This window comes from Chrysoperla carnea, chromosome 2 (assembly GCF_905475395.1).
Source record: "Chrysoperla carnea chromosome 2, inChrCarn1.1, whole genome shotgun sequence".
In the NCBI taxonomy this organism is placed as follows: domain Eukaryota; kingdom Metazoa; phylum Arthropoda; class Insecta; order Neuroptera; family Chrysopidae; genus Chrysoperla; species Chrysoperla carnea.
The window spans coordinates 50,879,692-50,907,430 of NC_058338.1; the positions used below are offsets into that span (position 1 = coordinate 50,879,692).

The 27,739-nt window shown below is 29.9% G+C and overlaps 1 protein-coding gene across 1 annotated transcript in view; it reads right to left on the reverse strand.

Annotated features, from left to right (window-relative positions):
- Positions 1–2,323: 2,323 nt before the first annotated feature.
- LOC123293807 (fat-like cadherin-related tumor suppressor homolog) overlaps positions 2,324–27,739 on the reverse strand; it is a 504,040-nt gene continuing 478,624 nt past the window's right edge. Inside the window, exons 6-28 of the mRNA XM_044874741.1 lie at positions 21,111–21,263; positions 20,836–21,046; positions 19,515–19,896; positions 18,990–19,449; positions 17,725–18,511; positions 16,276–17,178; positions 15,891–15,914; positions 14,937–15,173; positions 14,676–14,876; positions 14,406–14,600; positions 14,049–14,254; positions 13,403–13,711; positions 13,202–13,346; positions 12,980–13,141; positions 12,603–12,920; positions 12,004–12,546; positions 11,532–11,948; positions 10,330–10,931; positions 6,754–9,823; positions 5,796–6,269; positions 5,588–5,713; positions 3,902–4,108; positions 2,324–2,622 (exon numbers count right to left, since the gene is read on the reverse strand). Of these exons, the coding sequence (XP_044730676.1) occupies positions 2,492–2,622; positions 3,902–4,108; positions 5,588–5,713; positions 5,796–6,269; positions 6,754–9,823; positions 10,330–10,931; positions 11,532–11,948; positions 12,004–12,546; positions 12,603–12,920; positions 12,980–13,141; positions 13,202–13,346; positions 13,403–13,711; positions 14,049–14,254; positions 14,406–14,600; positions 14,676–14,876; positions 14,937–15,173; positions 15,891–15,914; positions 16,276–17,178; positions 17,725–18,511; positions 18,990–19,449; positions 19,515–19,896; positions 20,836–21,046; positions 21,111–21,263 (10,263 nt within the window). The 3' untranslated portion in view covers positions 2,324–2,491. The remainder of the gene's footprint in view (positions 2,623–3,901; positions 4,109–5,587; positions 5,714–5,795; positions 6,270–6,753; positions 9,824–10,329; positions 10,932–11,531; positions 11,949–12,003; positions 12,547–12,602; positions 12,921–12,979; positions 13,142–13,201; positions 13,347–13,402; positions 13,712–14,048; positions 14,255–14,405; positions 14,601–14,675; positions 14,877–14,936; positions 15,174–15,890; positions 15,915–16,275; positions 17,179–17,724; positions 18,512–18,989; positions 19,450–19,514; positions 19,897–20,835; positions 21,047–21,110; positions 21,264–27,739) is intronic.

Consider the following 27,739-nt stretch of genomic DNA (forward strand, 5'->3'; position numbering starts at 1 on the left):
AATACAGTTTTTTTTTAATAATTACAAAAATAGATATACATTCATTAATTAAATTTTAATAATTACATAAATTTTGTACTCTACATAGGTTTTAAAAATTCAAAAATAATAAAAAAAATATTTTATTATTTAATTTAAAAAGTAGAAACATTGAACATACATAAATGAATTGAATGATGTAATTAGTAATTACATAATTAAAAGTGTAAAATGGTTTTAAAAAATTTGTAAGAAAGACCTTAGTAAAGCTCATTTTGTTGGTGGCATATTATTTTGTAATATTATAATATAAATTAAGTATAGAAAATTAAAAATTGTATGTGATCGTTCTTTTAACAAAATTTTGAGCAAACTATATTGAGAAAAATATGAGTTTATAATGCTTATTTTAGATACTTTATTAGAATTATTTTTTGAAATTGTATATCAAGGATATTTAAAAAATCAAATTAGCAAAATGAGCTTTAATCGGGCAGAAAAATTAGTCAAAAATTATTTTAAAAATTTCAATAAATAATTATCGTTATTTTTAGATTGTTTTTAAATATTTAAGAATAAATGGAAGAATAATTATTTTAAAAAAATACTTTTTTTTTGTTTATAATTACAATAATTTTTAAATTGTTTTTTATTTTATTAATTTTTTTTATATCTACCAACTTTATTTCTTAAAAATTAATTATTAAAAATCAGTCGAACTTAGCTTTTTATGCTTTTTTTTTATTTTATATAAAATATAATAATTATAGTTATTTTTAAATACGATTTTATAAATTAAAATTAATATCTATATTGTATACAATCACTGTAAAAGAAATTTTTATTTTCGTATTTAGACACAGTATGTACCCAGAGACACTTAAATTAATTTTTTTTAAAATTATATGTGTCTTAATTTTAACATTTTCCTTAGTTGTCTATTCGACAATCGACTGTGTAAATAAATATTTATTCATAATTTAAAAATAACGTTCAAAATTAAGGTGGTCCAAGGATTGATTTATCTCTAATCTAAACATTGACGAGTTAAAATTAAGATCGTTCAAAATAGATATAATGGCCTTTATAATATTTTTTAGATTATTAAAAATACTGATAGTTGCAGCTTTGTCTTTAACAAAGCTAAGGCTTTAGGCACATAATGGATGTAGTAGTATAAATGATAATAATTCGAGGTGGTAAGGTTGGTACACTTTCGAAAATGTTTTTTGAATCAGAGTTGTGAGTATTTTTATAAGAAAGTTTGTGTCAATTTAAAGGTTTGGTCTATCTTTAGCAAATAGTTAAAAATCACAAAAAAATTCTCATTTTATATCCACAAAAAAGGAAACATTGAAACACGTCCGAAACGAACCGTTGTATTACTAATCAACTGGTATACTATAGAATGTAGTTTATGAAAGTAGTTTGCGAAATTTTATCGTGTCCAAAGTCAACCAAGCAAAATCTCTCAAGTTTCCACAAATATTGTTACTCTGGCCCTAATAAAGTGAGCAGGTTGAAATTTCAACTCCTCTTTACCCTTTTCTTCATCTTCTAAATATATTTTCGACTATTAACAGGCAAAAAAGTTATCTTTCTTACCTGACTCTGATTAAAATAGTAGAAAGCAGAGTCGTCATGCGTAGTGAACGTCTATGAATAAATGTCTGGGGAAAAATTTTGTATTTTTTAAAAATTTTTAGTAAATGATATTTATAAAAATTGATTTTTATAAATGAAAAATAATATTATCAGTAGTCTTGTAGGGAAGTTAGAATAAGTCTTTGTGTTACAGAACATATTTATAATGTGCACTTCTGACGAATGCGCGGAATTGATATCATTCTTCTTTACCCATTTATAAAAATAGCAAGACTAAATAAAGACAGTCTTGATTGAATTTTTACACGATTTGCGGAGTATAAAATAAGTAAGTTTTAGATTTTTATAAAGTTTATTCCGATCAAAACACTAAAAACATATTCCTATCCTAACTGAACCACCATATAAAAGTAATTACTGAGATTGTATCTAAACACCGATATGATTTGATACATATTGTATCTAAAGTATATTGCAAGATACGAAAAATAAATTATCTAGACAAGACTGAATGATACGAATGATTTGGGGGCGAACAAAAATAAAAAACTTGATACAATATATCAATTAATTTTTTAGAAACGTTGTTTAAAATTAAAAATATTAAAAATTAAAATTGAATTATTTTAATTAATTCCCGATTATCCAACAGGAATTTGAACACGTAAAATATGATATATATATACTTTTTTTATATACCGTAAGTCTAAATGTACAGAAATACAATATTACAGGCACTTTTTTTTAAATAATAAAAAAAATTTAATGACATTGAGCATTTTCGAAATTTTTCTTTCATTTTTAAATGCTAATATCAATAAACTAGAATTGTTTTATAAATATTATACAACATTAGTTGTTCGTTTTGGGTGATGAAATTATTATGGTTATGATTTTTAATTTGGTGTCAAACTGATGTTTGATGTACATTTGTTATCCAATTTAAAGGTTTTATTTCGGTTTCACATTCAGATTCTTCAATTTCACATAAATTTGTTGATAAATCACTGTTGCTTGTTAGTAATGAATGCCGTTCATCTAGAAAAAAAGGTCAAAAATAGTAATTTGCGGAAATTGGTAACTGACTTTCGAATCTTATTGAATTATCGTAACATTCAGTTGAATTTCTGAATTTAATGGATGTTTAGTATGGTAACCGAAAAATTCATTGCAATCTTCCTTATCGATATATTTCATTGTTTGTTGTTGGAATGATACTCAAACGCAGACTTATAGTTACGACTGCGTTGATAGTCTTACGCAGACTTATACATAAAATGTGTGATAACACAAACCAATAGGGAATATTCATGAAATTTAAATTTGATTCAAATATTTTTCTTCCGTAACTTTAATGACTAGACATTTCAATTAAACCATTATTTTTGTAATTAATATATTTTTAATTACTTAAAATTATTAATAAAAGTACAAATTCAGCGAGGGCATGTAAAAATTTCTAAAACTTAAATTCCAATTTTTATACGGACGTGACATTATAGTACGAGCTTGTCAAATTTGTTGACATACTGTATGATATTAATTACTTACATTTTATATAGCATTTCATTAAATTATACTATTCTACAGCTTTTTATTAGAAAACTGAATAATAACGAGTGTAAATTCTGTGTTGTAAATTCATTTTTTTAAAGTGTAAATTATACATTGAACTGTCACCAATTGACAGATCACGTACTTATACGTCATCAACAGAGAGCGCCAAAAAACTGCGTTTAAATATCTCAAAATTATAATGTATTTTAAATATTTTTTTACACTAAAATACAGCATTTCAAAGCAGTATTTATATTTTTTACTTTGTTATAACGGTGTAGACAATGAATTAAAAATATAAAAAAAATACATGAATATTCCCTATTGTTGATGAATATGAATGAGAATTTCATATGGATTAGATGTGTGGTAGAACCACCATTTAAAAGGATCGTTCTTCTAAGTTAAGTTAAATGCAGATTAATTCTCAAGCAAAAGTTGTTCGTATCAAAGATTGCATAGACACCTTGAATTAGGTCTGTACCTTAAAGCGAGGGTTGTAAAGGTAAACTCGATTTCGTAACAAGTAAGAGATAGAATAATAATTTAAATTAGAAAATTGTTTCTTTCGTAATTATTATTAGATTAGTTGTTTTTCTCTATCCCATTTCTTTAATGATATCCAATCTTACTTGCTATATTACTCATTACATTCAACTATTAAGTTAGAAGTGTATAAGATGATTTGAATAGGATGAAGTGAAAATCATCTTATACAGAGAAAATGTGCCATAGAAAAATTTATTAGCATAATAATTACCTAGTGTAGTTATAACAGAACCGATGTCATCATCTTGATATTTTCGTCTATTACGATTACTTGGAAAACCATATGGCTCAACATCATGATCAGATAATGCTGTGGGACTATGTAAAGGTGTATTTTCATCAATACCCCCTTCTGTTTCACTTGGAATATTGTAACCATGTATAGGTAAATAACTATTTGGATGTCTTAAATAACTATCTGTAAAAGATAAAATTTCAAATTAAAAAAAATTAATATATTGGTTTTAATTCATCAATATTCATATGGATATTAATAAAAAAGTCGAATTCATGAATCGTAAATTTCGAGTTCGCCATGTTATTTCAAGTGCTTTTATCCGCTAAACGGTGACAATTTTCAAATAATGTTGACAAAACAGTCTCTTTAAATTTGAAGAAAGCATTTAAGAAGTGAATATCCTGAATTATTTTAAGAATAATATGTATGATTCATTAATCCAACTTTTTTATCAGGGATATTACATAAATTAAAACATTCTGGCATTTATTCACACTTACTACATTGAAGGCATAAAGATTGTAAAGCAATAGTAAAGTTAACTTTTTTTGAAGATTAAAGAGGAGGAGTTACCTTATTGACTAAGACACTTTTTTCGCAACAATCTGTCCTGGAAGAATCTATGTAGTGGGTCTACGGTCAGTGTATATTTTGGCAACTCATTTTGAAATTTGAGAGACTCTAGCCAAGAAGGCCATTGTTCTACGGATATTTTCAGTTTTGAAATTGTGGTACTAGTCTCCGAAAACTGAAGATTATTATCCGTTCTTGGCTTGAGTTTCTATATTATTACTGGGTATAAATAGAGAACTTTGATTCGATAAGTATGAGTAAAACCTTTTTTATCAGCTGAAGACATTTGAGAAATTCATGCGAGTATCATCTCCACAATCTCGTGATTACTTGCGAAGCTCAGTTCAAAAATTTTGTTCTAATGCACAGATGTTGTCACTTGGATATGAATCATAATAACAATGATAGCAGGACGAGAGTGTAATGCTGAGTGCTTCACTTCGAGTACTTCAACTAACTTTTACGAGTATACTCCGCGAGAGTGGAGATGGGGGATGGAAGGGGAATCTATGTAAATCGATCTTTTTATATATAATTATATCTATATTCTGTGGTAATACATTTGAATTGATATTCACAAACCGCATCCAGTAGAATCTAATAAAGTATAGTTGATATATATATCTTATTATATCGTGGCCTTTGCTTATAATCAATTTCATTATGTATAAATAAATCTTTAAATCTACTTGCTTCTTTCAACAAAAAATTAGTAAGTTAATAAAAAATCATTCATTGATAGTTATTTTTATAAAAAAGGAGTGGGAAATAAAAATAATGTTATATTATGGTTTAATTAATTCGGGAAAAGAAAACAACGCAAAAACAAGTTTAGTATGTACACACACAAAATTTCATTCATGATAAATTTGAACAAAAAACAAAACAACACTGAAAACACTCGATCATACACAATTTTTTGATTACTCACGAAAATTATTTAAAAAAATGGTCCTTTTTCTCTTAATTTAAAAATAAATTATACTTGAATTTCATAACCTAGAAATTATTTTACAACTTTCATTTTATGTAGGAAATTCACAACGTGTCCCCCAAATAAGAGCATTTTATTCAATTCTATCTTACCTGAATTAAAACGGTAATCTTCAGTTCCATTATCTAAAGCATTTAATGTTGTTGAACCATATTCAGTTAAACTTTCTGATTCCATTTCTTCATTTAATGGCTCAATTTCTCGACCAGAACCTTGAGCTATAGCAAAAATTTAAATTTAAATATACAAAAAGGCGTTAAAGTACATAAGTAGGTTTAGGAGAATGGTTTTTAATTTTACCTGAAATATGATGACATTTCGATTCATTACTTTCATTGCTATGAAAACTCGATGAATCTGGCACTTCACTGCCCGGAACTTCTGTAATATCGGGCAATGGATTTTGACTACGTCGCACCCAATCCGAACAATCCCAATGATACATTCCAGCACCTAAACGAGAATCTTCTGAATCACCTCCGCCACCTGAAGAATTATTATGGTGATGGGAATTACTATTCTGTAATAATCGTTTGGAGGGTAAAATAAATCGATTTGTTGGTGGTTCCACTATTGATGGATTTGTATGTTTTAAATCATTTTTAATCTTCGATCCATCGGCAAACGATGCTAAATGCATTTGTTCTGCCCATGTAGTTTTATGTAAGGAATCAGCATCACTGCCACAATTATTCGAATTTATACCACCGTTTGCTAAAGTGTTTCGGTTTAAATTTCGTAAATAGTCTGGTGGAACGTTCTCTAATTCATCGCCTGCGAAAAAAAAAGAAAGTTAAATTGGTACCTAGGGGACGACATTTTTTTTTCTAGTTATCCACAAAAAGTTGTACACTAACGAAAAACTCCTGGTAAAACTCTTGATTAATATCCACTCCCATGTGTACACCAAAGAAGTTTTCAATTGTATTACAAGAGCGGGGAAACTAATTTCCTTAGATGTCATAATAATAGCCATTGACACGTAACGCTGTGACAAGACTTTCAGAAGTAGCTTAAATTGCTTTGGAAACATGATAATTAAAATAAATCAAATCTGTCGAAAATGGTTGAGGTGACCAGTTCGTAGCTTGATTTTAAACACAATAGAGACAAACAATTAGCTCCGCTTTCTCGGGAAATAATATTAAGTACTACAGATAGAAGATAGGTAAGAATTAAAAAGTGGAAACAAGCCTTATAAACAATTTGTTTGTTTATAGTATTTTTTCTGAAAACTTGAACTTAATTCGAAACTTACCAGCAGATCCATAACTGCGTAACGTATCCAAATTATTGAGAACAACTGATGCATTATACGAATACAACGGTTCATTATTTGAACTAGGCGTGTATGATGTAGGTCTAGGTGGACATAACGGTTGGTCCCGCTGACTAATTTCCAAATTACTTAACTTCGATCCACGTTTAAATTCTACCAGTTCATGCGGTCTTGTTGAATTTAAAATAGTTTTATCACGTGGTTCTTGAATATTGTTGATCATATTCGCACGTTGAATATTACGTTTCATATGGCATCGTCGATAAATAATAAATATTAGCACCAAAAAGATAATTGCACCTACCACGGCAGCAGTTAAGTATAATTCTTCAAGCGTAATATTATAAATATTTGATGTAATAGGTGTGGAATATATAGGATTTGAACAATGAACACCAGTTGTATTTGGCGGACAAAAACATTTATAAGATCCAGGTTCGTTTAAACATGTACCACCATTTTGGCACGGATTTGTTTCACATTCATCTAAATCAAGCTCACAATGATTTCCGGTCCAAAATTTGCATTTACATAAAGGTCCAGTATCACCTTCTTCACAAAAACCACCATGACGACAAGGATTTGGTTCGCAATAATGTCCATATTCACAACGTTTTCCTTTCAAACGTGCTGGAATACATTCGCACACAAAGTCGTTACCGTGTGTAGACACACTACATTTACCTCCAAATAGACATGGAGATGATGCACATGGGTCTGTGTCAATTTCACAATGTGCGCCAAGAAATCTTGAATGACATTGGCATTCGTAGCCGTTTTTAACTTCTTTACATGTACCGCCATTTTGACAAGGTTGAGAACTACAAGCGCCAGGTGGTCGCAGCACACTTAAAGTATCGCAACTGAATTCAACATTTGCGAATCTTTTTAAGATTGCGACAGAATTAGCACCCGATTTATGCAGTGGGATTGGAACTCGGGATACTCGAATATCATCCATACAACCGGAGAATCCTCGTTGAATATCTTCAAAACCTAACACAGTTGGGTGTTGTTTGACTTCAGCGCCAATGTAGATATCATTATCTTGTATATTTAGCATATCACTAACACCTGGGGCAGACCCATGAGCCACATGAGTAGCATCTACAGTTATCCTTGCACTATTTCCATCACGTTCCAATTTAATTTCGTGCCAATGACCATCGGATACAAATAGAGTTGACACTTTTACCAAACCTTCACCATTACCCAATTCGAATCGGTATTGAACAGCACCATTAACAACTTCCAAAATGTTATAATCAATAATTCCAGCCGCATACATTAAAGTTCCTGTAAGCTGAAGAGTTCGGATACGTAGGCTAAAGCTCAATTTATCCTCAACACCTTTTACATCATATTGAGCATAGCTTTTACCACTAAAAGATACAGGATTTCTGGGTATGTAACAGGTTTCATCATGACATTTCGACACATCAACATCACAATTAATTCCAGCAAAACCTTCTGGACATTGGCATGTATATCCTTGTGTTGATGAATCTGGCACACATAATTTGAACTTCGAACATGGTTCTCGAGCACAGTCGTTAATAACATTGTCACAACGATCACCGCCATAGCCTTGTTTACAACTACATTCGAGTTTATGTTCATGATAGGGTGAAACAAAGCTTATAACATCCGTAGAAATAGTAGTTAACTTTGTATTATCAAGGATAATTCGATCCCGACATTCACCAAAAACACAAAAGGTATTTGTACACTTCATGGGAACAATTTCTTCTACAACTAATTTTGTTGATTCTTCTAATTCAATTAGATTTTTATTTAACGCTTTACGAATTGTTTCTGATGAAAAATATCCACCGTAACCGACAACCGCTTTTTTCACCGCAAATAAAACATCCAGATCATGATTTCCAAATTGTTTCGAATGTTGATAATTTGAGTAATTTGTGAACGCATTTCGCACAGATCGCTGATGAACATTATTTTCGCTAAAATCATCACTCAAAACAGCTGGATGCTGTAATTCGCCCCGAACAGAGCGTTGGTGGAGTAAACTACTATCAGAGGATGGTTGCACACTAATTAAAATAACATCTTTTAGACGTGATTTTAAAGCGTTACGCACAGTTCGAATGAAACCTTTTTTATGGCTCAATATAAATTCATGTGGCGAAACTTCACGGAATCGTATAACCACAGAATTTTCAAGCATTTCATCGGTTACCGAATCAATAAAGACTTTAACTAAAGCAAAAGCATAGAATTTACCATCAGTTACGGAAATATTTAAACGATATTCTCCAACATCCACTTGTGAAAATGCTTTTAATGTACCATCAGTACGATCAATTTGGAATAAATCGGTCATCGGATATTTAATACCGTTCGTTTGTGTTATCGAATATGTTAACGTATCGTATTGATCTTGATCTGTTGTATAAACTTTTCCAATTATTCCACCTGGATAATCGTCTTGATACGAATTAATCGAAATTTCTAAAGGAGTTATTACAGGCGGATATTGTGATTCTTCGATAATTTTAACCACAACCCAGGTATCCGAATACAATGGAGGTGTTCCATTATCGAAAACACGAATTTGTAATAAATAATTATCTTTAATTCGATGATTAAATTTAGTAGCGGTTCGTAGGATACCATCTTGTTCAATTCGGAACAATCCATTTTCGTTACCCTTATGAAAATCAAATGTATACGGAGCAGCGTTTGGGTAGGTATCAGCATCGGTTACAATAAACTTCAGTATTGAAAAACCAATTGGTTTATCTTCTTGGATTACGGCCGAATAGTTTTGTTGTGAGAATATTGGTTTGTTGTCATTCGCATCAGATATTTCGATGTTAATATCAACACTACTGGATAATTGTGGTAAGCCGTTATCTTCTGCATAAATTTCTAGAACGTAAACTGAAATTGACTCGCGATCTAAATTACCACCCACTGATATGTAACCAGTTTCTTCATCAATCACAAATTGACCTAAACGGTCCCCTCGTTTGATTTTATACGTAATTCTACCATTTTCACCACTATCCAAATCGGTTGCAACAACCTATAACAATAAACCATTGAATTTAAAAATTTGGATCGCTGAATTTGGGCGAATTTTTAGGATTGCGACAGAATTAGAATTTTGTCTAGTTTTATTTCCATCTCGTTTGTATGAAAAATGTCGATTGATAACTTTTTAAAGAAAATAAGAATTACGTTTGCCTTCCTAAGGACAGGAAGGAAGTTATAATTGACAAATAAACTTGGTCCAATTTTGTTTTGGTCTTTCTATTTTATATTAGCCTTCTTATGATAGTTTGTTTCATTTTTTTTTTCCTGGAAGATATTTTTAATTATAACTTGTGCAGAATTAACAGTTCTTGGAGTGAAATTTACGTAAAACCCGAACATTGACTATCTGGCCCTGCCAAAATACAATCTAATAACTGTGATTTAGTCTCCATGAAAGTTAGTCGGCAGTAAGTGGAAAAGGCAGTTCTAGAATGTTCTAACTACTAGATATTTGTACAATGGGAACATATATTCCTTAGAAGTTTTAGAACTCACCTGCAAGACTTTATCACCAACTTGAGCATCTTCTCGAATTATTGTGCTGTATGATTGCTGACTAAACACAGGTTCATTATCATTACTGTCGATAACTGTTATATTCATAGTTGCCAAATTGCTTAGGGGTGGATTTCCACCGTCAACGGCTTGAATTGTTAAGAAATAATCCTTAGCACGCTCATAATCTAAAGGTTCTATTAATTTTATAACACCCGAATTTACATCAATGGTGAATTTTTTATGTTCGTTGCCACCAACAATGGAGTAATAAACTTCAGCATTAACACCGGTGTCCTTTGATGTTGCCATAACTGAAGTAATTTCTGAACCAACCATTGTATTCTCCGCAACATTGGCAAAATAATATTTTGATGTGAATTCAGGTGGATTGTCATTAATATCTTGTACATTCACCACCAAGATAGTACTGGATGATAATTGTGGAGTACCCTGATCAACAGCTTGAATTGTTAGATTAAACATTGCACGTAGTTCTCTGTCTAGTGGTTTTGCTAATGTTACAATTCCACTATCAGCAGCAATTTTGAAATGATCTCGAGCGGAATCGATGAATGAGTATTTAATTTTACGATTTATACCTGAAAAAAAAAACAAAAACATTTTAATTTAACCATTTTTTAAATTTCACACACCATTATTCAAACAAAAGTTAGTTCTTCTGTGTTGTAAAGAATGTGTTCACATTAAATAAAATTTTCCGAATACATTTTTAACAATAAATATAGGTTGATCTAAGAAAATTAAATGTTTATTCTATGCATTTATTTATATAAAGAGCATTATCTTTAATTAGATTTCGAAAAGATATTTTACAAAAAGAAATTTTTAACAAAATTATAAAGCTAAAATAGTTGTACCTACTCAGTTATCACTATGAGGTTGACCTGAACCTACGGCCGGGTCTGTTAAAAGTTAAACCTTTGCTCATTACTGATAAGAGATAAAAGCAAACTTTAAAAGAAAACTGTTAGAAAAACTTTTTGTTTTCGAGTTACAGTTCAGCCTCAAGTTAAATATGGTACTCTGTATTTGAATTTGTTTCAGACAAAAGAGTTATATGACTTAAATTTTTTTTTTTTCAGAATGATTAAATTATTTTACTGCAAATAAGTTTTTTTGACAAACATAAATTGGGTCGAAAATTTTAAAATAATGGAAATTTTTTTTAGATAACTTACCTATATCAGCATCCGTTGCGTGCACTTTCGTGACGAGTGTTCCAACATCTACATCTTCTGGAATTGCGACCGAATAATGTGTTGAAGAAAATATTGGTGGATTATCATTTAAATCAGATACAATCAATTCCACTTGTGATGAACATTCCCAATTTGTATGTTCCCGATCTTGAACATGTGCAATTAACAGATATTTGGTTTGATTTTCACGATCTAATGATCTCGCTGTCTTCAAGTAACCATTATCGATATCTAAACTAAATTTATCGGCTCCAATACCAGTTAAATAGTATTTTAACTTAGTTTGCGCATGATCATCGACATCTGTAGCTAATATTGTAAGAATATAAGATCCTGGAAGAATTCCTTCTGATAATACTTGTCGATATCGATACCGCACACAGTATGGTGGATTATCTGAAACAAAAAGCTTTTAGCATCGAGAAAACAAGTTAAAATTGTTATGGCTTACCGTTAGCATCTAGCACTTCAATTTGAAGCTTAGTTCTAGCAGAAAATAGCCCATCCGTTGCAATAATTTCTAATTTATACGATGAAATGGATTCTCTATCCAATGGTTTAGCAACGTATACTTCACCAGAATCCCGTATTTGAAATTGTGATCGTGAATCACCAGCTATGATATAATATTTGACAGGAGTATTCAGATCCAAATCTGCATCTGTTATGCCAAGTTGAATAAAGGCAGTTCCTGGCGCAGCATCTTCGCGTACTGATGCTTCGTAAATACTGTTTTTAAAGACTGGTGGACTATCATTATAATCTTTTAATCGAACAACAACAGTAGTTCGAGTTTTTAATTTTGGTGTTCCATTATCTGAGGCAATTACATAAAATCTATATTCAGATTTCTCTTCTTTATCCAATTTAATTAAAGTATTTATCCAACCGGTGTACGCATCGATTGCGAATACATTTACTGTATCCTCACTATCGATTCCAATTGAGTAGCGAACTTCCCCATTATTTCCCTTATCCTCGTCGTGTGCCATTACTGAAATATAAATTATTTAAATAACTTGAAATTTATAAATAATTTAAGCAACATACCTTTCAATATGGAGGTTCCTTCTTCAATGTTTTCAGCGATTAGTATTGTGTATGGAGAGCTTTCAAATTTAGGTACATGATCATTTTCATCTAAAACTTGCAAAGCAACTTCTGCCAATGCTGTCAAAGGTGGACTACTATCGGTTTCAGCTACAATTCCAATCAAATACGAATCTTTCAAATCAAAATCTAGCGGTCTCGCTAAAGCTAACTGTCCTTGAGAATCAATTGTAAATTCCGAATTTTCTTCTGATCCAGAAATAATTCGATAAATTACTGAGACATTTGAAACCATTTTCAGGCGTGTAATTACAGTTCCTGGAAAATAAATTTGTATTCATATCGATTGATTAAAATAACGGGATGTTAAAACTTACCAATCGGGGAATTTTCAGACAAAAAGAACTTATCATCGTTACGTTCAAATACTGGCGGAGTATCACTTGGTGCCATGATAAGGACATTTATTGGAACATCAGAATGGAGTGATGGTGATCCATTATCTTTGGCTCGAACAAAGAATTGAAATGTTTGACTTTCTAAAATGGGAAAAATACCAATTAATTTCTTTTAAACGACATTATTATCAATATATTTACCCCAAGCACTAGCACTTTTAATTAGAAATATTCCACCAGTGTTTGGGTTAATTGCAAATATTTCATGTATTCCTGTTTTCTGGGTCTCGTATATTGAATATTGAATCTGTGCAGATTCATTTTCGTCAGCATCGATTGCACGAATCTAAAATAAACATTGGTCAAAATCTTTGTAACTTTTGGGTAAAAGATTTTTCATACCTTTAAAAATGGTGTACCAATAGAATTATTACTATGTATGCTAGCTTTGTATTCACGCAGCAAAAATTGTGGACTGTTGTCATTAACATCTAACACTCGAACACGCACAGTCATAAATCCAGATCGGCTACCGCCATCCGTTGCCATTATAGGAATTTCATAAATTTCTTGATGTTCTCGATCTAATTTTACTTTCGTGAATATTTCACCACTATCTTTATTTATTCGAAAATATTCACTAAGTAATTCAGAATGAATTGAATACGTAAGGGTTCCAAATTCACCAAAATCAGCATCTGTGGCTTGTACCTTAGTAATAAATCAAAAAAGTTAGAATATAAACTTGAAATTAGTGAAATAAATTTCGATTTTTGCCCCAATTCCTAGATCAGTTTTTTGTATTTTTAAAATACGTATTTTCGACTACCAAGTAGTCATCATCAGTAAGAATTAGCTAGTGAATGTTACTCTTTGCTAATTCTTACTGATGATGACTACTTGGTAGTCGAAAATACGTATTTTAAAAATACAAAAAACTGATCTAGGAATTGGGGCAAAAATCGAAATTTATTTCGACATATCCTAGAGTTCTCATTTATTATCTTCGATAATATTTATATTGAAATTAGTGGACTAGAAAACTTACGGTTATAACATGTTGACCGCGTGGCTGATTTTCTTCAATTTTTGCTTCCAACAAAACATGTGGAAAAACTGGTGAATGTAAATTTGCTGGTAATAATTTCACATTTAATTTTGTGAAACTTGTATAAACGCCATCCGATACAGATATATTCAATAATGTACTTCGTTCTTCTCCAAAGTTTGCCAAATTTAGAAGCGTAATAATACCTAAATATTTAAATAACATAAATTGGTAATATTTATTAGAGTTTTTATATATTACCGAGAAAATATTCAAATAACTTTATAAAAATGTTTTTTCTGTTTATCTAAAATCATACATTAAGACAAACAGGAAGAAAATTGCAAGGATAGTTACCTGTATTTGGATTCATTGAAAATGTTTGATGTTCATTTCCAGCAACAATTGTATACTTAAGATTGTCTTCATCGACAATATCGGGATCACTAGCACTCAATATTGTTAGAAACTGTCCTCTAGATGCATGAATTGATAATCCAGCTTTATATGAAGTAGAATCAAATTTAGGGGGATTATCATTCATATCCAAAACTATGTTTAAAAAAACACATATTAATTAGCTTATGTCCTTAGTGAATAATCAATCAATAATTCGTTAACACTTACCTTTTAACCATACGTGGGCAGTACTAGAAAGAGACGGTATTCCCATATCTGTGGCAACTACGGTGAAATGATAAGCACTGGAATATTCGTGATCCAATGGTTGTTTTAAAAGGATCAAACCTTCAGTGGGCTCAATATAAAAGTATTCACTCGAGTTGTTTGAATCCGTTTGAAGTGAGTATTGTACTTTGGCATTAATACCTACAAATAAAATTAATTTTTATTCGGAAAATTTTTTAAAGGAAATAGATAAATAAATACCAGTATCATTGTCCCGTGTGGAAACTTTTAAAACCGTAGATCCGACAGAGGCAGCTTCTGATATAGAAACATTATAAATGTCGACTGGGAATTCGGGTGGACAATCGTTGACATCTTGTATTAAAACAGACACGGGAACTTCCGCGTACACACCAGAAACGGAATCTGTAGCTCGGACAATAAGCTCGTATTGTTGTTTTTGTTCGTAATCTAGTTCGTCCACGATTGATATGACACCTGAAAATTTTAAAGAGATGATTACAAATCTTGTTAGAGTAACAATATTGATGATTGATCTAAGGGAAAAGCATTGAATTCCAATTTTGTTTGGTATTTGTTAAATTTTTCAAAAAGTACAAAATTGAATGTTTCCCTTTGATCTTCAAGGCCACTAATTTTGAGTGCAACATTTTTAACTACAGGGTTAATTTATGAAATAAAATTCATGCAAATTTGTTAGTTAAGCAAAATAAATTAACACTTTTCATTGTCTGGACATCTGTGATAAAATACTGCTCCTTTTTTTACCTGCAAAATTTTCCTGAACTATTTGTTTGCCCAAAAAAAAAGAAAAAAAAAAATCCCAATAATTAATTGTCGGTAGGCCTTTTTTAATTACTTTGAAAATTATTTAAAATTATCCCCAGACGTTGTCTGTCATATTAGATTTAGAGAATTTAAAGTTGATTTTTCTTTTTTCCTTCGATTTTATTGAAGTGGTAAAAATTAAAATATTAGATTTCCCACATAGACGGAACACACTACATTACAGGCAAATAAAACAACAGGGGCGATGAAATGAAACAAAAACATCCATTCTACTCTTAAAAAATGATATTGATGATCCGAAATGTGCGTATGCGAATAATTTTTATTGTGGAGTGTGCAAAACAGAAAAATGTGATACAAGCACAAAAAGCAAAATACTCAAAATTTTCAAAAATAAATACTCACAGGGACCATTGTTACTGTCGGGGGCTGTGGAAAAATAGGAAAAATAGTAAATTTTAGTAAATATTAATATAATTTTCTAATAAAAAATTTCGTTCTAAATTTCTCGCCTACAAAAATTTTATCCAAAAAAAAGTTAAAATAAAATCAACATGCTTTTAATTATTTCTAAAGTTATTTATAAATTAAAGTCTAAATATTATGGTTTTATTAAGACCCATAACCAAATGTGTTTTAGATAAAATTAAATTAGACGCTAAATAGACCTACCAAAGCGATTTACTTGGAGGATACAAATCACCAATGGGATGTGTTCATCTTCTGGGTGTCTGGTCTTATTTATTTTAATTTTCAACAATAAAAACTATGCTAAAAGTGATAAACTTACCAGTGTTAAAGTCTAATGCGAATTCCTCTAATTCATTGCCTTTAACAATACTGTAAATCAACTTCCGCCCTAGGGGCGATTCAGCTTCCACAGACATAGCAAGTGTAGAATGCAGTTCTAGATTTTCTGGTATTGATTCCGAATAAAATTGTTTTTTAAATACAGGCATTGAACGATCAATTACTTTTACATGTACAGTGACTTCTGTTGAACATGGAGTAATTCCACCGTCGTAAGCAGCAATAGTTAATTTATACTCATGATTATGGCCTTCCAAACTTTGTTTTAGTTCAATTTCTCCAGTTTTACGATTTACTTTAAATAATTCGCCATGGCCTTTAACTAATTCGTATCGGACTTCACCATTTTCGGAGCTATCCATATCGATTGCATGAACTTTGGTTATAATATCACCTTTTTGGTCATCGATTGATACCACAGCGTAATATGGTAGGTTAACAAACATTGGACAGTTATCGTTAATATCCATAACGGTTACGTTTACAATTACATGTGCTATACGTGGTTTATCTCGGTCCGGCGTAGCAACACTTTTTGCTTCCACAATTAATTCATAATTATCTTGTACTTCACGATCAAAACGAATACCTGTAGTACGAATTGCACCAGATGTTGATCCGATTGTAAACAAATCGGTTGGATTTAAAATACTAAACTGGATATGTTCGTTTAGTTCACTACCAACAACATTTACAACGCATACAGTGGATATTTTTGTTGAATTTTCCAAGACAGATCCCTCATATATGCTTTTTTGGAATACCAAACCAGAGTTTTCGGAATTTTCTATTTTTATATTTACATATGCGATACTAGAAAATTTTCCATCTGATACACGAACATGGAGTTTGTAGCGCTGTTGAATTTGATCAGGGTTTGAAACTGAAAACGAAATATTACATTTAAAATTGGGATGATACACTATTTTGAATTTAATTGGTCTACGAAAAAATTACTGAAGATTTGTTATTTGTGAAGTTAGACTAATACACCTCAAAAGTACGAAATGATTCGCAAAAAATGTAAGAAATAAATAAAAGTAAGGATGATGCTTATTCTTTATTTTCGTTATGCATGATTTCGACTATCATGAGCTCGAAACAAAGTCATAAACCGCAATAAACGCCATCGATCTTGATGACTTATATTATTAACCAGATTTGAATGTTCCGAAGATTAGGAAAACCCTAGCGTAAGTGTTTTTTTGCAGCAAACAGAGACCCTGCCTTGAAATCGATTAAAAAAATATCGATAGCGTATTAAAAAGTAAACGCTTGTCATCTCCTGTTAGGTAAAAAACATATTATCAAAATATTTTTTGTTTCTGTCTGTGAGCGTTGGCTCGAAACACAAATAATTTTTCTATATTAAACGTGTGTAAGTCAATAATATTATAGTTCTTAGCGTAAAAGCATTTTATTAACTTACCCTGAATAATTCCTGTTAATTGATCAATATGGAATATTTTTTCTTTATTTCCATCAATAATATCATAACGTAACGTTGTTAATTCGGGACTATCAGGATCAGTTGCATTCACTTGTGTTACTGCCACATCTTTATAAGTAGGTAAAAGTAGCGTGACGTTGTATTCTTTTTCGGTAAAAACTGGTGTACAGTCATTAACATCAGTCACAATTATTTTTACACTCGCTGTAGTTTCAGATGATAAACGTGGTTTTCCTAAATCAGTTACTTTTACACTAAATTCAAATTGATCATTAGTTTCATGATCTAAAAGGTGGACAGTTCGAATTGCCCCTGTATTTGAATCAATATGAAAATATTTTCTGGGTAGTACTTCAATAATATCATAATTTAATAAAGAATTTAATTCTGCATCTGCATCAAATGCTTTAATCACTAACGGGGAACTATCATTGGTCAATACAAGGGCTCCAAATTGTGCTGCTTCCGAAATGTATCCAACATAATTTGATTGTATGAATATTGGAGCATTATCATTTTGATCGAGAACATGAATGATCACGTAGCAGTGCGCGCTACTTCCTGCCATGTTAGTAGCGACAACTGTTAAATTATAAAATCGTGTTGTTTCGTAATCTAATTTATCGTTTAAGACAATCACACCAGTACTTGGACTGATTGTAAAAGCATCGTTAATATTTCCTTCGGTGATTTCGTAGAGCAACGAAGATGTACTTCGTGCTTCGAGATGAACTACGTAACTTCCAATGACTTGATTTTCATAAATCTGAAAAAAATTAATAGAATAAACTTTTTCGTACATTGCGGCCTTATTGAAAAATGATTAAAGAATTCCGTAAAATTCTTGCCACAAATCTCGATGAAATTTATTAAAAAGAGTAATTCTCAGAAACTAATAGAAAGTCACCAATAATTCTAAAGTCTGAACAAGTTAAGTTTTGAAGATGCTTGATGTCAACTATTCTTTAGGTGCAAGATAAATTTGGTGAAATCCTAAAAATTGAACTATCATCTAGCAAAAATCAACATTGAGCGATAATAGCAGTTGAGACATACTGCATATTATTTTTATTTTTGGTTTGTTGACCCCAAATATTAAAAAAAAAAAATCATCTTCTGATTTTAGACTTGTGACCATCAGCATGATGAAAACACTCTTTTTAAAAAGTTTTAGTCAATTTGGCCGAAAATAAAGTTCCGTAATAATTCTAAGGACTTTTAAGATTTATTAAAAATATACTTACTTCAGCTGCTAGTTCTGGCTTTAAAAATCTTGGTGGTGCATTATCAGCCATAGTCAGCATGATATGTGCGGGAATTGATACAGATAATGGAGGTCGCCCATGATCTGTCGCCTTTATGTGTAATGTATACTCCGAAGAAGTTGATAAGTCTAATTCCCGTGCTACTTGTATTGTTCCTAAAGATGGATCAATACTAAAAACATTACCAATATTTCCTGATGTAATTGAATAGCTAATTTTTGCATTGTCACCATAATCTTGATCAATCGCATATGCACGTAACACAGCACTACCAATCGCAGCAGATTCATACACCTTGCCCTCAAGTATTGGTGTGGAAAACTGTGGCGTGTGATCGTTATGATCATGAACAGTTATTAACACTCGGGCATAATTTCGTTTTGCTGGTGTACCCCCATCTCTAACCATTACCGTAAGTAAATGTTCTGCAATTGTTTCTCTGTAATCAAATTCAATTTGGGTAAAAAAACTTCAAAGTGTGCACTTTTTCTATATAATAATTACCTGTCTAAACATTTAACTAAGGTTAATGATCCAGTTAATGAGTCCAATTTAAAATCTTGCATTGATGTACTGTGTCGTGCCGAATGTAAACTAAATAATAGTTTACTGTGTGCATCTGCGTCTGTTGCTTGTAATTTTAGTATTTCCGTACCCTCTGGTACCACCTCGGATATTTGTATACGATATAATGATTCAGAAAATTCGGGTCGATGATCATTTATATCAATTACTGTGACATATAATTGAGTGAAAACGGTATGTATTGTGTCTGTTACACTTATTGTCAAATTATATTTCTCTTTCTTTTCACGATCTAATTTATGTGCCAACAGAACATTTCCATTATCACGACCAATGTAAAATTCCTCATCTTCGTCACCATCTATACAAAAAAAAGAATTTTAAGAATAAAATAAAAATTGTTTTGGGACCACTTTGTACTTAGTATATAAATACGGCAAGTAAGTATAAGCATTTTGTCATTTGTGAGTTATTCATTTAGACCATAACGCTATTACCAGGTATTACATCATTAGATATTTTGATTTGTTTAATCGCAACAAAAGGTTTTCGACGTCGAAAGTATCTACTTAGCGAGGTCATTAATGAGAAAGTTTGAGTTCTTTGACTGGGTCTTCTTATAGAAAAAACTTTGCAGAGATAATGAAAATGAATGATCTTGCTTGTTCCTCCATCGTTCTTGCTTGTAGTCCTGTAATACCTACTCGCTTCGTTTTAAAAGTAATTTAATGGAGAGTGTTCTTAGCTACGTTTCAAGTGCGAGTTTAGAGGTCCGTATCCAAAAAAACTAAAAAATTGCCGATGATTTACAAAATCGGGTCAGTTTAGAAAAGGATTTAAGGAAAAAGGTAATCTAATGGAGACGTTTAAATATGTTTCAAGTTCGAATTTAAGGTTCCGTTCCCAAAAAATTTGTCGGTGTTTTTTTAAATTTTGTAAATTTCAATTGGATAATTTAAGGTTGAAAAAAAATCAATAAAAACTGATGGGTTATTTTTACAGCCTTTCCAAAATGGGTTTTTAATCTGTCTGTACGCCAAAAATTTAAGCATATTACCCTCCCAATCAACATATTGTATTACATTACATCTTGTATACTTCTATCTTATCAATATAAGCCTCTTCAAAAAGAGATAATAACACTGTTTTTCTATTCCATAAGTAGGTTTCGCTCTCCGGTAAATATCACGTTGTTATAAACTATCTCAGGAGAAGGTAGATCATCAGAGAGGGAAATATCGTCTTTGAACGTTAGAGCGTTCAACTTAACCATTCAGACATCTGTTAAATTTCTACTTACCAACAATATCAAACCATAGAGTATCGTTATCGGGATCAGAGGCTTGTATTAACGTCACTAAAAATCCAGCTTCATCATTTTCTGTAACATCTACATATTGGTCACCTTTTAGGACTGGCGGATGTTCAGAATTTGTAGGGACGGCTACCACTTGTATTGAAACCCGGCATGTTTGACTTTTTGATGGATCACCGCCGTCAGTAGCTTTTACCTAGGATTTATTTAAAAGGAGGACGTTAAATTTTGATTAAATAAGGCAAAAATAAAAATCCTACCATAAGGTCATATTCTTGTCCAGCTTCAAACGGTTTTTGCGCATACACAACTCCGGTTGTAGGATGTATCTTAAATTTTGCTTTGCCGCGTCCAGATTTAATACTGTACGAAATTTCACCATTTTTTCCAATGTCATCGTCAAATGCAAGCACCTAATTGAAAATTTTAATTTTATTAGTAAAACTTTTTAGAATAGTCATTCATTAAAATTTTCATCATGCTCTTATTTTTTGGCATATTTTTTTAAAACCTGTTATAAAATTTTTTTGGTAAATTATTTGGAAGTAATGACGAAGTTATTGAATTGTAGATGCAAGACCACAATTTCGTGCATGAGATAAAATTAAAAAAAATGGAAAAAAGCATTTTTTAAAGAAATGGGGAAAAATTAAGTATGATAATAATTATTTAAAATATGTGATATTTTTATTTAAATAGATTGGCTGGAGAAAGTGGGTAAAAAATTCGTTTTATTTTACAAAAATGTAAAATCAAACCTTTCAAAAAATTTATTTTTATGATTAGAAACATTGTAAGGCTGTTTGTTGCATGCTTTGAATCGCAGACTGGAGTCTTTGATGTAGAATTTTTATAAGTTCAACCTTTTGATTCTTATCTATTTAAACGCCTTCAAAGAGGATCTTAAGCCAGTTAGCTTAAGTCAGTTAGGGAATAGGAAAAGCTAATAATTTACCGCGTTACAAGATATCTCCACTTCTTTATGCAATTTAAATTACAACTTGCAACTCCAAAAATTTGCTTGGAAACACTTTTTTTATGAAATCGACATTAGCCACGTCCTGCTTGCAGTTTTTGTAAGTTTAGTGGTGACTTGAAATTATCCAATAATATCAGGAACGTGGAAATATAGGGACAAGTTGTCTAGCTAGCTTATAGTAGCTATAATTGTTGTACTATGGTAATATCACAATGAAGTTGGTATTTGAACTTTGAATTTAAATTTTGAAGCTAGACCTGTCAGATAGGAAATTAGCTTCACAGAAAATTAATTTAAAGAATAATTTCAGGCGTGTTAGTGAGTCAATATAAGACAAGAGGCTTTGGAGTCATCCGAAGCTAGAATAATATATGAGTATATTAAAAAAAAAAGGATAAATAGTGTAAGAAATTCTTTTAAGGTAGTTGTCGTGGTACAATATATATATAAATATTATGGAATACGCGCGCTGTAAAAGTATACGAGCTTGTAGCTAAGTGATCCATAATATTTCAGCAAGCATGTACTCGTGGAGACGTTACACATACAATATTCATGTGTAAGTATACAACACTAATCCTAACACTCTTCTGCCTGACTCGCTACTATGTATACTCGCTACTACTTCTTTCTGTCTGACTCGCTACTATGTATACTTGCTTATAAATTGTTGAACTTTAAACCTTTAGTTTTTGGAAAATATCTGTCAGGTAGTTTGTTTTTTATAAATTAATAAGTGATGCAAAAGTATAAAGAGTGTATACCATACATGTTAAATATCGAACTTTTAATTAAATTTATCTCGCATTCTAGACGGTCAATCAGATTCAAATTTTAAGGGTAATTGTATAATCATGTCTTTAGTAAGTACACAAAAATTTAGAATTTTCTGACGCTACTCAAATATTGCGACAACAACCTTAAATTAATATACGTCTTAGAATAAGTATTTGTGCTGATTTAAAGTCATGATAGTAGGATTATTGATTGATTTTACATTTTTAGTATCATTTTAATATTTTTACCAGTCATTATTTAACCTAAGCGCTTTTGAAAAAAAGCTAATACCTAATTGTTAAACAATATTTTTATTAAAAAAAATTAAATTAATAAATTAAAATAAAAATAGTTTAAAAATTTGCTAACATGATTTTGCTAATATGAAATATTATTTAAATAAAAATATTTAAAATAATAAAAATTCCATTCAATAATAATAAATAAATATGTTAATTATATTAGAAACAATGGAAACATGCAATCGATCGTTGTTTTATTGTCGGTTGGAGAATGATGAACATAAATAATATAAAATATAATAAATAATTTAACGGTTTTATATATATAAATTAAAATATTCTCAATGCATTTCATGCAACAAAAACGAAAAAAAAAAAAAAAAAACAAATTATTATATTATTAACATAATAAATATCAGTGCCATAACATTCATCACATCACATGCTGTATACAAAAACAAAAATATTTTATACGTTCGATTAAATTATTATTCATTATTTTATGAATTTTAATTTAAAAAAAAAATTACATTATTCACGGCAAAAAATTATTGTAGTATTGAAAACAATTAGTTTTATTGTGCAAAATTTAAATAAATCACAATTTCAATTTGGCTTGAAATGATTAATTATATTATACCGGGAATCCCAAAACTAATGAATAGTTATTGTTTTTAATTCCTTAGTTATCGTTTTTAATTTATAAAATTTTTCGATTAACGTTAGCACAGCAGAATTTTTATAAAAAAAACAAAGTTATAGGAAATAAAATTTGAAATTTTTTTCGGAAAAATTAAAGAAAACTGAGGACTTTCAAGTCTAATATTACATAACTTTTGGACTAAATTTCTCTGTTAATATTAAGCTAAATTATATTAAATTTATTTTCTACAACTTAGCTAATTAAGAAAATTTTAGTTTTTTAATATTGATTGATATATTCTAGAAATTAAAAACGATAATTAACGAATTTCTAACTCGTTTCGACTTTTAGTCTTAGAATTCCATTCCTTGCTCACCATTTCATTTTTATGCTATTTATTTCTTTGCACTCTGTACTTACGACTCAATGACTCTTCTTAACATACGAGATATGTTAAGAAGAGTCATTGATTATAACTATTTCTTGTCTGCAAATAGAGGATTTTGAAAAACTAAGGGAAGAAAGTGGATAAGAATAAGTTAATAGAAATATTCAGTTATAGAAAATTATTGGTAAAAAATACGAGGTATGTTAAGAAGAGTCATTGAGTATAACTATTTCTTGTCTGCAAATAGAGGATTTTGAAAAACTAAGGGAAGAAAGTGGATAAGAATAAGTTAATAGAAATATTCAGTTATAGAAAATTATTGGTAAAAAATAATTTAAAAAAAAAACTGATTGGATAAAGAACTCAGGGAAGTTTTGAAAACATAGAAAAGTGTATTACGAGAGAAACACCTTAAAAGAAATTTAAGAGGAAGAACTTTTAGAGGAAGGTTAAAAAAGGCATGAAAATGGAATTTTAAAATATTTAGAAGAAAAAAAAATCAAGTATAATAAGAGAGGAACATGTGATTCCGAAGGCAAACAAGGCCTTGCTGAGTATACAAATATAAAGTTATTGTAAAATTAAACTTAAGAAATTGTTTAATTGTAAATTGTAGATAATGTAATTTCTTTTTAGTTAAATACATTGCTATTACAAGATTACAAAAATTATTAATAAGTTAATAGCTTAGAGTATTAATTTAATTTAATTAAGTTTTTTTTTTATACAAAACATAGTTTACATAACATGAATTATTATCTCATAATCAGTCATAATATAATATGAGTACTTTTTAATTAATTAATAATTAACAATATTACAATGCATTATGGGGTCTATTGTAAGTACATAGTACAGATCTGCTGATTTCAGTTAATGAAAATCACAATATTTCAAATAAACTGTTGAAAAACCAAGAAAAATTTTATAAATTGATCTGAATTGGATTCAACATTATGTTTTAGTCTTAAATTCAGTCTCATTTCAAAATATTATTTTTTAACCCTCAAATAACAAGACTGTATTGACCTGGAAATTTTTAACGATGGCTTTTGATTAGGTAAAGTAACAATTGGGGATAGTAAGACGTACTTCATTAGGTGTAATTGTCAAGCGTATCTACATGAGATTAACAGTAATAAATTTTTAAGAGTTGGAGCTAATACTTAGATTACTTAGATCAAAATTGGAGAAGCTGAAATCACGGACTTGTGTTACATTACGAATGTTCGCAATTCTCATTGCTAAGCATCTTTTAACATAAATCAAAATAAGCGAATGCCATGAGAAAAGTATTTGCCTTGAGAATTTAATATGTTTTACAAAAAATAATAAAAAGTATCAGTTTATGCTGTATTTACCTCGGAATTTTTACGTTGTGCGGTGAAAAGGCCTTATTACTTGAAGGTTAAAAATTCAAAAATGTTCTAAATTTACGAAAAAGAAAATGAAAATAAATAATGTAGACATTTATTTAATTTAAAAAAAGATTTGCTTAAAAATTTAGCTTATTCAGCAGTCTGTGCTTAAGAATTGTACTTAAATACGACCATAAGTAAGTATATTATACGCATCACTTATAAATAAATAACTTGCAAATGTTTGCTATAGCTGCATTCTCTTTTAAAATTAGAGATAGTATTTTAATTTTTTTTGCCCAATAATAAATAAACTAGCCTTATCTAGCGGTAATTTGTCACAAGGCAGTATCAAAAGTATACATGATTCTTTGAAAGTTTTGTTTTTTGTGTTTTTAACTCTTACCCTAAGCACGCGTTCGCCACCATTACTACTGGCGTCCGCGGCACTAAATATCTGCCAATTTTCATTCTCAAAAAATGAATCACTTGTATCCGTTTCGGTATCCTTATTATCCATATTATTAGACTCCATTTTATTTGATACATTTCCCTAAATTAATTTACGAATAGAACGTTTTATTTCAATACGATATTATTTCGTTTTGTAAATTTTAGAATTTATATTTGATAACTTAGAAAATCACTAAAATTACATTAATTATTATAAATGTAATAATCTACTAAACGATAGAATGTAAACTTCCTAGCATTTATGATAAATAATCTTTATTAGGAAGGCATTATTTTTATTATTTATTACTGAATTTGAATTTGAAATATTATTGAATATTGAATTTGTAATAATTCAAACAGGGCTATAACGTGTTCAAAATAATTTATACTTCGTGTATATAAAGCTGGCTGTGATTTAGTCACAAATAAAAAACGTAGGACATACAGACTTGGAAAAGTGTAGAAATTCTTGGAAAATTTACATACTTTATTTTAACATATTTTGTGTTTTTACATTCTGTCAAAAAAGTATGGCCTTGTAATTTAAACAGCACGCGATGATAATTAACATTTTTTTCCGTGTGATCTGTCTACAGGAGCTGCAAAAATTAATAGAACCCAATACCGCATTAAGATTTTGACACGCATAAATAATATAATTGCCTCAAATTTTTTGCTATGGGCAAGTTTTTTGTGTATTTGTGGAACTGGAAACTAATGCCGTTTTCTTTGATATTTATCGTTTGTACCAATATAAATTCATTTCGAAAAGATGAATGGCAAATTTAATGGAAAATATCATATTTTAATGGGCTAGTCACTCTGATGGCCAATCGGATCGAGCTCCAACTGTGACCCGAATTTGAATCAATTGAGTAATATCCATTCAGTCTCACATACAACTATCAGTCATGTACCACTATCGAAGGGTGGTTTACATTCATCTATCTTTATATATAGATTACAATCGCGATGTAAGTACTCTCAATGTAGGACTCGAGTTGTCCATTTCTACCGTCTACTAGAGTTTGGGTTCGCCTTCAGATCTGACCGATCCACCAGATCGATTTAACTCCACCTGAGTCATTATTTATTTCGAAATCAAAACTGGAAAAATATTCGTTGGAGGACTTAAAGGCTGTACTGGAAAGTATTGATAAAATTAAGTAAGATTTCTTCAAAGAGGTCATACTTTGAAGGTGACAGTAAGTAAATTCATTATCGGTAACTTTTTTGACTAGCGTTAATGTAATTTTGGTGAATTTCTCTTAATTTCATAAATAGTATTTTCCCATGATTGTAAAATCGTTTATTTTAATGTAATAATCAAAGTAGTAAAGAAAATTTTTAATAAAATTGGATTACTTTACATGATTGCAGTAAATAATCCATAAATGTATTTCTTTTAATTTTTCAATATTATTTCACAAAGTAATGCGTAAATGTATGGTTTCTAATTTTTTCAATTTTTCCTGAATGTAATTTAATTTTCTTAAAAATTTTATTCTTTTCAAGTGAAAATTTTTTCCAGACTATTCAGTTATAGAAAATTATTGGTAAAAATTAATTTTAATAAAACAGGCAAATGATTTTGATAACAACAATTTTAGAGGGGCGGGGTTACGTACTGTGTGCTTCAGGAAAGGTGTGTAATTAAAATCAAAATGATTTGTTTTTCTAAGTAAATGTATTTCAAGATTTGTGCAATTTATATGTGCGAAAAATTAGTATGTAAAAATTTCTACTTTTATATTCTTATATGAAAAAGGGGCAACAAAGTTGGGCGGGGATAAAAATAGAAAAAATGCAAATGGAGGAATAATTTAAAAATATTCTTCATTTTGTTATAGTTAATTCAATTATCTTAAATATTAATTTTCTCAATTTTTTTCTTAATTATTAAAATTATTTATAGACAAAAAAATGTTTCACGATTTAAATACACGCCTGTAAAAAATTTTTTTAAATTGATGTATGAAATAGTTTTGCTAAATTAGTTGAAGCAACTTAACAGTGGTTAAAACTACGCATTATAATTTTTACTAC